The 12,671-nt window shown below is 34.5% G+C and overlaps 1 protein-coding gene across 4 annotated transcripts in view; it reads right to left on the bottom strand.

The window, feature by feature from the left end:
• Positions 1-12,671, bottom strand: part of LOC127731837 (uncharacterized) — a 395,646-nt gene that overhangs the window by 62,496 nt on the left and 320,479 nt on the right. For all 4 annotated transcript variants that reach the window (XM_052240678.1, XM_052240680.1, XM_052240681.1 and 1 more), the window contains one exon: positions 777-828. In XM_052240678.1, the coding sequence (XP_052096638.1) occupies positions 777-828 (52 nt within the window). The remainder of the gene's footprint in view (positions 1-776; positions 829-12,671) is intronic.

Here is a 12,671-nt window from a genome sequence, read left to right as displayed (position 1 = left end):
ACAAAAATTTTTTTGCGGTCGTATAAAAACGGCAAAATTTCCTTAAAATTACCAATTCAGGGGCAGCAACCCAACAACGGGATGTCAGATTCATCTGAAAATTTCAGGGCAGATAGATCTTGACCTGATAAACAATTTTACCCCATGTCAGATTTGCTCTAAATGCTTTGGTTTCAGAGATATAAGCCAAAATCTACATTTTACCCCTATGTTCTATTTATAGCCATGTCGGCCATCTTGGTTGGTTGACTGGGTCATCGGACACATTTTTTAAACTAGATACCCTAATGATGATTGTGGCCAAGTTTGGTTAAATTTGGCCTAGTAGTTTCAGAGGAGAAGATTTTTGTAAAAGTTAACGGACACCGACAACGGACGACGGACGCCAAGTGATGAGAAAAGCTCACTTGGCCCTTTGGGCCAGGTGAGCTAAATAGCTAGGACAATAGCCCCCCAAAACAATCCCAACCGTTCTTTAGTGGTATGGAATGTTGTGCTAAAATTTCATAGAGATCCATGAACTTATAATCAAGTTATTGTCTGCGAACCAAAATGTCTTCAGATGCAGACGCAGACAACACCATAACATAATACTACTGCAAATAAATTTGCGGTCGTACAAAAAAATCGCAATAATAAATGCACGCAATAATTTCGAATTTACGGTATGTAGTTGGCCACAAAAGATCCTGATATGAACTCTGCCAGACAGACATATACACCAAACACTTTTAAAATACCAAATATTTATTACAAAAATTATTAATGAAAATTACCTTCCATCCCTTGACCAGCAGTCACACCTGAAGATTCCTCTGACATGACAGACTGAAAAATAAGGAATATGCACTGTGAATATACCTTTACTCATATTTCTTGTAGAACTATTAAATTTCTAAAATATAAACCCCCCAAAAATAATATACAATAAAAATGTTACACATTATATAATATATTTATCGATAAAATTTTCATATTTTCCAAAAAATTGTGAGGCCCAGAGTAAAAGTGTACAGGTTGTTTTTGAATTTACTTTGTGTTTATTTGCAAGAGCATTTTAAATGCACCTTTGAATCGAAAATTATTCCAACTGTAGAATATTCTAATATTCTGTGACCTTACACTTGTTACCATTTGTCTTGATTATGTCTCCGTCAATTTTTGGATAACCTCCATTTGAAGTATGTAATTTGTGGTAAATTAAGTATAGATATGTTCAACCGTAAAATAAAATTGTCCCTTAAGCTAAGATAGTATTTGGGGTATAACTAAACTATATAGGCTCGAAGGAGCCTGTATATGGCTTACCCAGCATTTTTGCCCCTCAAAATTTATACAATGCAACAATAATATTTGTGTTTATTGGAAAATTTGTGCCAAAACCTGTCTTGCTGATCATTTTTGCTCAACCAGGTTTTGTAGTTTAAAGATAAAAAGCAGAAATGAAAATTAGACAAGAGCCTCAAACAAGAGTGTATCGCTTGAGAACCTTGGCATTTTGGCAAAAACTAAATTGGATTGATTGATTGATTGTTGGTATTTAACACCACTTTCAGTACTATGTCTATATCGTGGTGGTAAGGATTGATTGATTGTTGATGTTTAACACCACTTCCAGTACTATTGTCTATATCGTGGTGGTAAGGATTGATTGATTGTTGGTGTTTAACACCACTTTCAAATTCAGTACTATTGTCTATATCGTGGTGGTAAGGATTGATTGATTGTTGGTGTTTAACACCACTTTCAGTACTATTGTCTATATCATGGTGGTAAGGATTGATTGATTGTTGATGTTTAACACTACTTTCAGAACTATTGTCTATATCGTGGTGGTGAGGATTGATTGATTGTTGGTGCTTAACACCACTTTCAGTACTATTGTCTATATCGTGGTGGTAAGGATTGATTGATTGTTGATGTTTAACACCACTTTCAGTACTATTGTCTATATCGTGGTGGTAAGGATTGGTTGATTGTTGATGTTAAACACCACTTTCAGTTCTATTGTCTATATCTTGGTGGTAAGGGTTGATTGATTGTTGGTGTTTAACACCATTTTCAGTACTATTGTCTATATCGTGGTGGTAAGAATTGATTGTTGATGTTTAACACCACTTTCAGTACTATTGTCTATATCGTGGTGGTAAGGATTGATTGATTGATTGTTGGTGTTTAACACCACTTTCAGTACTATTGTCTATATCGTGGTGGTAAGGATTGATTGATTGATTGTTGGTGTTTAACACCACTTTCAGTACTATTGTCTATATCGTGGAGGTAAGGATTGATTGTTGGTGTTTAACACCACTTTCAGTACTATTGTCTATATTGTGGTGGTAAGGATTGATTGATTGTTGGTGTTTAACACCACTTTCAGTACTATTGTCTATATCTTGGTGGTAAGGGTTGATTGATTGTTGGTGTTTAACACCACTTTCAGTAATATTGTCTATATCAAGGTGGTAAGGATTGATGGATTGATTGTTGATGTTAAACACCACTTTCAGTTCTATTGTCTCTATCTTGGTGGTAAGGGTTGATTGATTGTTGGTGTTTAACACCACTTTCAGTACTATTGTCTATATCGTGGTGGTAAGAATTGATTGTTGATGTTTAACACCACTTTCAGTACTATTGTCTATATCTTGGTGGTAAGGATTGATTGATTAATTGTTGGTGTTTAACACCACTTTCAGTACTATTGTCTATATTGAGGTGGTAAGGATTGATAGATTGATTGTTGGTGTTTAACACCACTTTCAGTACTATTGTCTATATCTTGGTGGTAAGGATTGATTGATTAATTGTTGGTGTTTAACACCACTTTCAGTACTATTGTCTATATCATGGTGGTAAAGATTGATTGATTGATTGTTGGTGTTTAACACCACTTTCAGTACTATTGTCTATATCGTGGTGGTAAGGATGGATTGATTGATTGTTGGTGTTTAACACCACTTTCAGTACTATTGTCTATATCGTGGTGGTAAGGATGGATTGATTGATTGTTGATGTTTAACACCACTTTCAGTACTATTGTCTATATCGTGGTGGTAAGGATGGATTGATTGATTGTTGGTGTTTAACACCACTTTCAGTACTATTGTCTATATCGTGGTGGTAAGAGTTGATTGTTGGTGTTTAACACCACTTTCAGTACTATTGTCTATATCGTCGTGGTAAGGATTGATTGTTGATGTTTAACACCACTTTCAGTACTATTGCAGGGGTTCAAATTAACATTTGGTACTGGAAGGTCCAGGACCTTTGACACTCCAAACTGAAAGGTCCTACTTTTACAGGAAAAATTTCATAACTCAATAAGATACAAATTAATGAGCTTTTGGAGTGAGGTTAGTTTGTTTCATCATATTTGAACTGCATGTGATGTTTCGTTTCTCATATAATGCCTAAATTGGCTATCCAGCAAATAAACAGTTTACAACCTTCAATATTGAAGTACTGCTTACACATCAACACCATTTTTGCACTGGATTTCAAGAATAAATTCATAGTAACTGAAGGGTTTCCCTTTTTTGCAATACTGTATGCAGTGTTGAAAAGAACCTTATATCTATTTAACTGATCAGGCTTACATTCTGCTTGAGAATACATTGTCCAAGTTTAGTGTCTGACAATTAATCTTTAGTCATAATTAGACTTAAAATTTGGGTCACTTTCATGGATCCACTGCTTTAAACAAGATAAATGCTGGGGTGTCACTTCGTATATTTTTATTGGGTCTATTTTAAGATTTTGTGTTCCCCTTACAAGTGCACTTTCTTTTTCTGAATGAGAGGGGAACTTCTAGCAGTATGTGCATGACATTAGACCAGTTGATTCATCAAAATATAGCCACGGTCGATCGATTTTCCTGAAGGGCTCCGTTCCCGTTTTTCACGATCGCATTTTTTGTTTTTAGTGAGATCTTCATTTGATTTCTTTTGAAGACGTTGAAGACACAGGCACTTGTTTCTATCCATGGGAAGGTTGAATATCCTTCCATATTTATGGATAGTCGACCTTCCCATGGATAGAAACAAGTGCCTGTGGTTGAAGACCGTTCATAATCTTCAGGCTTTCTCTTGGAAGACGTGACACCAAAGTGAAACGGACTCATTTTGTTCTAAAATGTCTAAATGATTAAATGATTTGTCACGTGACTTCTCGCAACTATTTATAACCTTGTGTTTCCAAGAAATACAAGGTTAAAAATAACTTTTATCACTCGTCTGCAAGGTCAGGGATGAAACATTTTTTTTATCTCAATTTCAATAATAATATAAGTATGGCTTAAAAATGACGATACAGATGGTTAAAAAGGTCAGCAAAAATCATTTTTATTTCCTTTAAGATCGAAGGTCCGTCGGGCGTAGCTAGTAACCAAAACGAAAGTCCGATTGCAACAGTGGAAGGTCACGGACCTCGGACCACTGCTAATTTGAACCCCTGAACAAAGTTTAATTTTGGACCCTTTTGACCTCAATGTGGACCAATTTGATAACGGGGCCCAAAAATCAATAATCTAAATACATGGTTAGATTCAGTATATCAAAGAACCTCATATATTCGATTTTTGTTGAAATCAAACAAAGTTTAATTTGGACCCAAATTTGGACCAACTTGAAAATTGGGTCCATAATCAAAAATCTAAACACATGTTTAGATTCAGCATATATAAGAACCCCAAGAATTCAATTTTTGTTAAAATCAAACTAAGTTTAATTTTGGATCCTTTGGACCTTAATGTAGGCCCCTTTTTGGCCCCGAATTCCAAAACGTTTTGGGCAATTATCCCCAAACTCAAACCCAGCTTTCCCTTTGTGATGGAACCTTGTAGTACAGTTTCATAAAGATCCATACACTTACACACAAGTTATAGTCCTGAAACTAGAAAAATGCTTGTTTTTTGCCCCTTTTTTGCCCCTTATTCCTAAAATTTTGAGGCAATTACCCTCAAAATCAATCCCAGCCTTCCCTTTGTGGTATGATACCTTGCAGTAATATTTGAGAGAGATCCATACACTTGAACACAAGTTATTGTCTGGAAACTAGAAAAATGCTTATTTTTGGCCCCTTATTCCTAAACGTTTTGGGCAATTACCCCAAACTCAATTCCAGCTTTCCCTTTGTGATATGGAACGTTGTAGTACAATTTCAGAAAGATCTATACACTTACACACAAGTTATTGTCATGAAACTAGAAAAATGCTTGTTTTTTGCCCCTTTTTTTGCCCCTTATTCCTAAAATTTTGACGCAATTACCAAAATCAATCCCAGCATTCCCTTTGTGATATGGAACCTTGTGGTACAATGTCAGAGAGATCCATACACTAACACACAAGTTATTGTCTTGAAGTTAAAAAAATGCTTATTTTTGGCCCCTTTTTGGCTCCTAATTCCTTAACTGTTGGTACCATAACCCCCAAAATCGATCCCAACCTTCCTTTTGTGGTATTGAACCTTATGGTAAAATTTCATAGAGATCTAATCACTTAAACTAAAGTTATTGTGCGAAAACCAATGTGTCTTCGGACGACGACTACGCCAACGTCATACCAATATAGGACCGCAAATTTTTTTTGCGGTTGTATAAAATTATAACAATAAAGATTAAAACAAAGCAGCTGATTTTCCACAAATGTATGTTTTTATTTTGAATGTTTATGTCTCCAAACAATGACTAATGGGACGCATATATAATGACTCTATTGATCAATGTTCCTGTCCTTATAATTAGCTTATGGTCTGTATATGTTACAGAATAGAGTAAATGTGCAATTAAATGAAGAAAAGAGAATAATGGGTGTTTAGATATATACAGTCAGGGGAGTTACTTGTACAAGTGATTTTTAAAATCACTTTCTCAAGTGATTTTTTCAACAAAACTAGAGTTAATTCCCTTTCATTACTTTTTAAAAATTACTTCTACCAGTGATTAGAAATATTTTTTAAAATCACTCATTCAAGTGATTATTATGTTTGGAAAAGTTTCAATAAGAAACCAGGGTTATCTCCCTCTTTCAGAGGACAACATCACAACAGGGGTCTTTTTGACATTAGCTAATAGAAGACACCTGTTTAAAAGGTGAAAATAAATAAAAACTAACTTGTAAGGAGAAAAAATTATTTTCTGAACAAACAATAGCATTAGAAATGATTAGTAGCAATCTGTTCAAATGTTCTTTCAAATAAACTGCTTGCATATACTGTAATAAAGGGACATAACTCACAAACTGTAAAACTGATGCTACCATATTTGTACTCGTGCTGAGTTTGGCGGTAATAAGCATTGTCTATAAGGTTCATTACATTTGGTTGAGGCAAAGTTAAGTTAGAGAACTGAAACCAATTTTGGGATGTACAGACAACATGGACAAGGGTAAAACTTAATGCCCCTACGCTACAGCTGGGGCATAAAAAGGAACAATAAAAACTCATAAACTGAAAATGCTATATATATATATGATATATATGACCAAAAAAAATCACAAACATTTTTAAATACATTTGTAGAAAACTAAAGACTCAAACAGTAATAAATAAGATTTTCAGGTCATAATTATAATTTGTAGTGAAGTTAATGGAATATAATCATTCATTAAAAAAATAGTATTGATCACTGGTATAAATAAAAATAAAACACTTCAAAGGGTGTCTTTCATCACATACATTTTGAAATAATGTAAATCACTGGTACAAATGATTTTAAATCACAGCACAGAGTGATTTTCATTCAATTAGAATGTTAATCACTTGTACAAATGACTTAAAATCACTGCACAGAGTGAATTAAAATGTGTGTTTATCTCTGATACCAGCAGTATTTCCAATTAACTTCTATGGTGAAAAACAGAAATGTTTTTTTTTAATTCAAATTAAAAAAATAACTATATTTATCAATCAAATCAAATCTGTTGTAAATTGTATAATTTCAGAGGGCTGAAACAAAATGTGTGCAACAGCAATTGAATCTTAATAAACAAGAGGCTCTCAAGAGCCTGAATCACCTACCTGTTATTTTTTGCTTAAATCTTTCATCAATGATTATTTTTGCTTTTCAATATATATTAATAATGAGTGGCTTAAAAATACCATTTAAATGTTCTTTAATGAATTGGTGGTCATGTTTGTTGGTGGATCAAAACTTTGGATACAATTTATAAACTAGATACCCTAATGAACATTCATTTAAAGTTTGAAGGTATTTGGCTCAGTAGTTTCAGCGGATAAGTTTTTGAAATAGTTTATGACGACAGACGCCAAGTGATGACATAAGCTCACATAGGGCACTTCCGGCCTCAGTCAGTTAAAAAGGGGAGATGACTTGAGTGACTTTTATTTACTGTTTAGAGTGATTTCAACAGAACACTGGTAGAAGTGATTTCCAATTAGAAACCCTTCCCCTATTAGAAATCCAGTACCAGAATATTAATCTTTATTTAATGACCAGGACTAATCATCAATGATTGAACTCTGTTGCAGATTTTAGTCTTTGTAAGGGTTGAAACAGAATGCAGAGGTCATAAAAGTTGTCAAATTTTGCAGTCCTAGGTCATTTGAATCTTTTTGTCAGAATATAACTATTTCTATAAATTTAAATTCAGATAACATTTTTGTTGTAATCTGGTTCAGCAAGGGGTCCTGACTGTCCAGCACAAGATCATTCATGAAGAAACAAGAGTGCACACGCTGAAATGTCTCGCCTTCTTTACTAATCATTGATATTATGTTGATAGTCCTAAATATAAAGCTTTATTACAACTGTCACATAAACTTAACATTAACCAAGTAAACTAAACATTGACCAATGAACCATGAAAATGAGGTCAAGGTCAGATGAACCATGCTAGGCAGGCATGTACAGCTACCAATTTTTCCATACAACAAATATAATTGACCTATTGCTTATAGTTTAAGAAAAACAGACCAAAACACAAAAACTTAACACTGAGCAATGGACCTTGAAAATGAGGTCAAGGTCAAATAAAACCTGTGTGACTGCCAAATAGATCATAAAATATTTCCATACACCAAATATAGTTGAACTATTGCATATAGTATTAGAAAAAAGGACCAAAACTCAAAAAACTTAACTTTGACCACTGAACCATGAAAATGAGGTCAAGGTCAGATGACACCTGCCCGCTAGACATGTACACCTTACAATCATTCCATACACCAAATATAGTAGACCTATGGCATACAGTATAAGAAAAACAAACCAAAACACAAAAACTTAACTATAACCACTGAACCATGAAAATGAGGTCAAGGTCAGATGACACCTGCCAGTTGGACATGTACACCTTACAGTCCTTCCATACACCGAATATACTAGACCTATTGCTTATAGTATCTGAGATATGGACTTGACCACCAAAACTTAACCTTGTTCACTGATCCATGAAATGAGGTCGAGGTCAAGTGAAAACTGTCTGACGGGCATGAGGACCTTGCAAGGTACGCACATACCAAATATAGTTGAACTATTGCATATAGTACTAGAAAAAAAGACCAAAACTCAAAAACTTAACTTTGACCACTGAACCATGAAAATGAGGTCAAGGTCAGATGACACCTGCCCGCTAGACATGTACACCTTACAATCATTCCATACACCAAATATAGTAGACCTATGGCATACAGTATAAGAAAAACAGACCAAAACACAAAAACTTAACTATAACCACTGAACCATGAAAATGAGGTCAAGGTCGGATGACACCTGCCAGTTGGACATGTACACCTTACAGTCCTTCCATACACCGAATATACTAGACCTATTGCTTATAGTATCTGAGATATGGACTTGACCACCAAAACTTAACCTTGTTCACTGATCCATGAAATGAGGTCGAGGTCAAGTGAAAACTGTCTGACGGGCATGAGGACCTTGCAAGGTACGCACATACCAAATATAGTTATCCTATTACTTATAATAAGAGAGAATCTAACATTACAAAAAATCTGAACTTTTTTTTCAAGTAGTCACTGAACCATGAAAATGAGGTCAAGGACATTGGACATGTGACTGACGGAAACTTCGTAACATGAGGCATCCATATACAAAGTATGAAGCATCCAGACCTTCCACCTTCTAAAATACAAAGCTTTTAAGAAGTTAGCTAACGCCGCCGCCGCCGTAGCCGCCGCCGCCGCCGGATCACTATCCCTATGTCGAGCTTTCTGCGACAAAAGTCGCAGGCTCGACAAAAACTTAACTATAACCACTGAACCATGAAAATGAGGTCAAGGTCAGATGACACCTGCCAGTTGGACATGTACACCTTACAGTCCTTCCATACACCGAATATACTAGACCTATTGCTTATAGTATTTGAGATATGGACTTGACCACCAAAACTTAACCTTGTTCATTGATCCATGAAATGAGGTCGAGGTCAAGTGAAAACTGTGTGACGGGCATGAGGACCTTGCAAGGTACGCACATACCAAATATAGTTGAACTATTGCATATAGTATTAGAAAAAAAGACCAAAACTCAAAAACTTAACTTTGACCACTGAACCATGAAAATGAGGTCAAGGTCAGATAACACCTGCCCGCTAGACATGTACACCTTACAATCATTCCATACACCAAATATAGTAGACCTATGGCATACAGTATAAGAAAAACAGACTAAAACACTAAAACTTAACTATAACCATTGAACCATGAACATGAGGTCAAGGTCAGATGACACCTGCCAGTTGGACATGTACACCTTACAGTCCTTCCATACACCGAATATACTAGACCTATTGCTTATAGTATCTGAGATATGGACTTGACCACCAAAACTTAACCTTGTTCACTGATCCATGAAATGACGTCGAGGTCAAGTGAAAACTGTCTGACGGGCATGAGGACCTTGCAAGGTACGCACATACCAAATATAGTTATCCTATTACTTATAATAAGAGAGAATCTAACATTACAAAAAATCTGAACTTTTTTTTCAAGTAGTCACTGAACCATGAAAATGAGGTCAAGGACATTGGACATGTGACTGACGGAAACTTCGTAACATGAGGCATCCATATACAAAGTATGAAGCATCCAGACCTTCCACCTTCTAAAATATAAAGCTTTTAAGAAGTTAGCTAACACCGCCGCCGCCGTAGCCGCCGCCGCCGCCGGATCACTATCCCTATGTCGAGCTTTCTGCGACAAAAGTCGCAGGCTCGACAAAAATTGATTTATCCAGGTGCTTAAAACCCAAATCATTTCAAATTGCAATTAAAATTTATCTGTAAAAAGGTTACATGAACTCGTTTCCATATTTACCATTATACATGGATGAAAGCAGGGTTCAATTCTAAAAAAATGTTTATTCCTCTCACATTGTCATGTCCCTGGTCAGGATCCTTAAATTAATTTCAAATTACCTTCAAAAACTGACTTACTAAAGTAACATCTTTTCACTGATTACAAAAAAATTATCCATCAGATCTAATCTATAATTTTTTAAGAAAATTTCATAGGGCACACGATAACTGCCAAACCATTTATCAATTGAAAAAAGGGAGGGTGCTATGCTTTCTTTTTTATTTTTTTTGCTCACTTATTTGAAAGGTCAGACAAACTAACAAATCAATGTTAGGCCAGGTCTAAATTTAAATTAGGTCGTTAGTTTTCTTGTTTGAATTGTTTTACATTTTTATTTCGGGGCCTTTTATAGCTGACTATGCGGTATGGGCTTTTCTCATTGTTGAAGGCCGTACAGTGACCTGTAGTTGTTAATTTCTGTGTCATTTGATCTCTTGTGGAGAGTTGTCTCATTCACAATCATACCACATCTTCTTTTTTATATCTATTACAAGTATTAGCTACATTGTACTACTACAAGTATTTTCAAATGTATTTTTTTTCTTTTATGTTCACGATGTGTTCTTTATTTCAATAAATTTGAAAATAGGTGTAGCTTGAAGAAACTGTTGGGTTTTTTTGGGGGGGGGGAGAAAAGTACAAATATCTAAAAATTTTCACAATCGTTTTTTTTAGTATGTTTAGTTGTTTAGTTATAATAACTTTAACTAATGTAGTGAATTTGAATCTTAATCACTGTGTAGAGTGATTTTAATTAATTTTTCTACGTGCATCACTTCAACCAGTGATTTTTTTTACTTTAGCTTCAAAATGCCACAGATCAACTTGATCATTATTATGATGATGTACAAATGCTTTTTAAGTGTATTTGTTTGGGGGGAGGGGGGTATTTGAGTGCACATGAAAGGTTTTCCTGACAATTACACCACAAAGTGTTGACGCCAGAAGGAGATAATATATATAATACAGCTTTTGACAAGAATATTTTGTAGTATTTGTGATTATTGTTACGCCTTGAATGTTTTAATTGATAAGAAATATTTATAGCACATAAGGTATTTATAGCCAATTGACCCAATTTATTTATTGAACTTGTCAGTGATCATGGTGATATTTACCAACTAATGTATAAGGGGTGTTAAACCATATTTTCTCATTCAAATGCATTGATCGTCCAAAACTTGGCTATCATGTGTAAAACGATACAAGTGTTCGGTAAACAGGAAGTAACTTTAGTTGTTGAGTGATGAATCTGAAAACGCATCACAGGGTATACATGTGCAAATGAGCAAATATTTATATTATTTGAAGAAACTTTTCCCAAAGAACTGTAAATCTATCTTGTATTAAATGGTCAAAACATGTCCAAGAATTTTGTAATATTTCTGGACTTACATGTATATCTTCTTTATTATTAAAAATAAGTGTACCCGTCTTTTAGAAAAGTTGTTCAAAATTATGAAATACATGTATAATAATTTTTTCCCTTTTAACAGTCTATGCCAAACAGTTTTAGAGTTTGTCTGACTGAAAAAGAAATTTGACCTTTTCGTCTATATTTTCAACTAAAAAAATCTGAAAATTTCTGTCTGACCGAATGACTTTTTGTCTGACATTTTGTTGGTCAGTCAAAGTTTGGGATAAACTGTTTTTAAGTTAAAAAATATAAGTTTTACAACAGTAAAATGACCCCTTGTCTGAGGGACAGTCCCTCATTAAAGGGATATCCCTCATTTGGGGGTTGTTCCCAACCTGTTATAATAGTTAAGAAAACCCATAAGACCACGCAGTCCAGGATAAATAATAATGTAAATCACTTGTACAAATGATTTCAAATCTGATCACTGCACAGAGTGATTTACATTAAATAATATAAATCACTTGTACAAATTAAATGATTTCAAATCGCTACACAGTGATTTTCATTATGGTCAGATCATATGTTTTCTTACCTCATATGAATTTGTACTATGCATGCTTTTTTAATGGACATTGTGACGTCAAAATGCATTCTTAATAGTAAGGCAAGGGTGCAAACGCTGAAATGTCTCGCCTTCTTTACTAATCATTGATATCATGTTGATATTCACAAATATAAAGCTTAACTACAACTATCACATAAACTTAACATGATCCAATAAAATGAGGTCAAGGTCATATAAACCAAACAAGAAATACATTTACACCTTACAATCATTCAATACACTAAATATATAGTTGACCTACATGTATTGCTTATAGTTTCTAAGAAACAGACTTAATCAAGAAAACTAAACATTGACCAATGAACCATGAAAATGAGGTCAATGTCATATCAGTGTTCTAGCTTGAAT

Source organism: Mytilus californianus, unplaced genomic scaffold (assembly GCF_021869535.1).
Source record: "Mytilus californianus isolate M0D057914Y unplaced genomic scaffold, xbMytCali1.0.p SCAF_21, whole genome shotgun sequence".
NCBI classification, from domain to species: Eukaryota; Metazoa; Mollusca; class Bivalvia; order Mytilida; family Mytilidae; genus Mytilus; species Mytilus californianus.
This window is presented reverse-complemented; position numbering and strand designations above follow the sequence as displayed.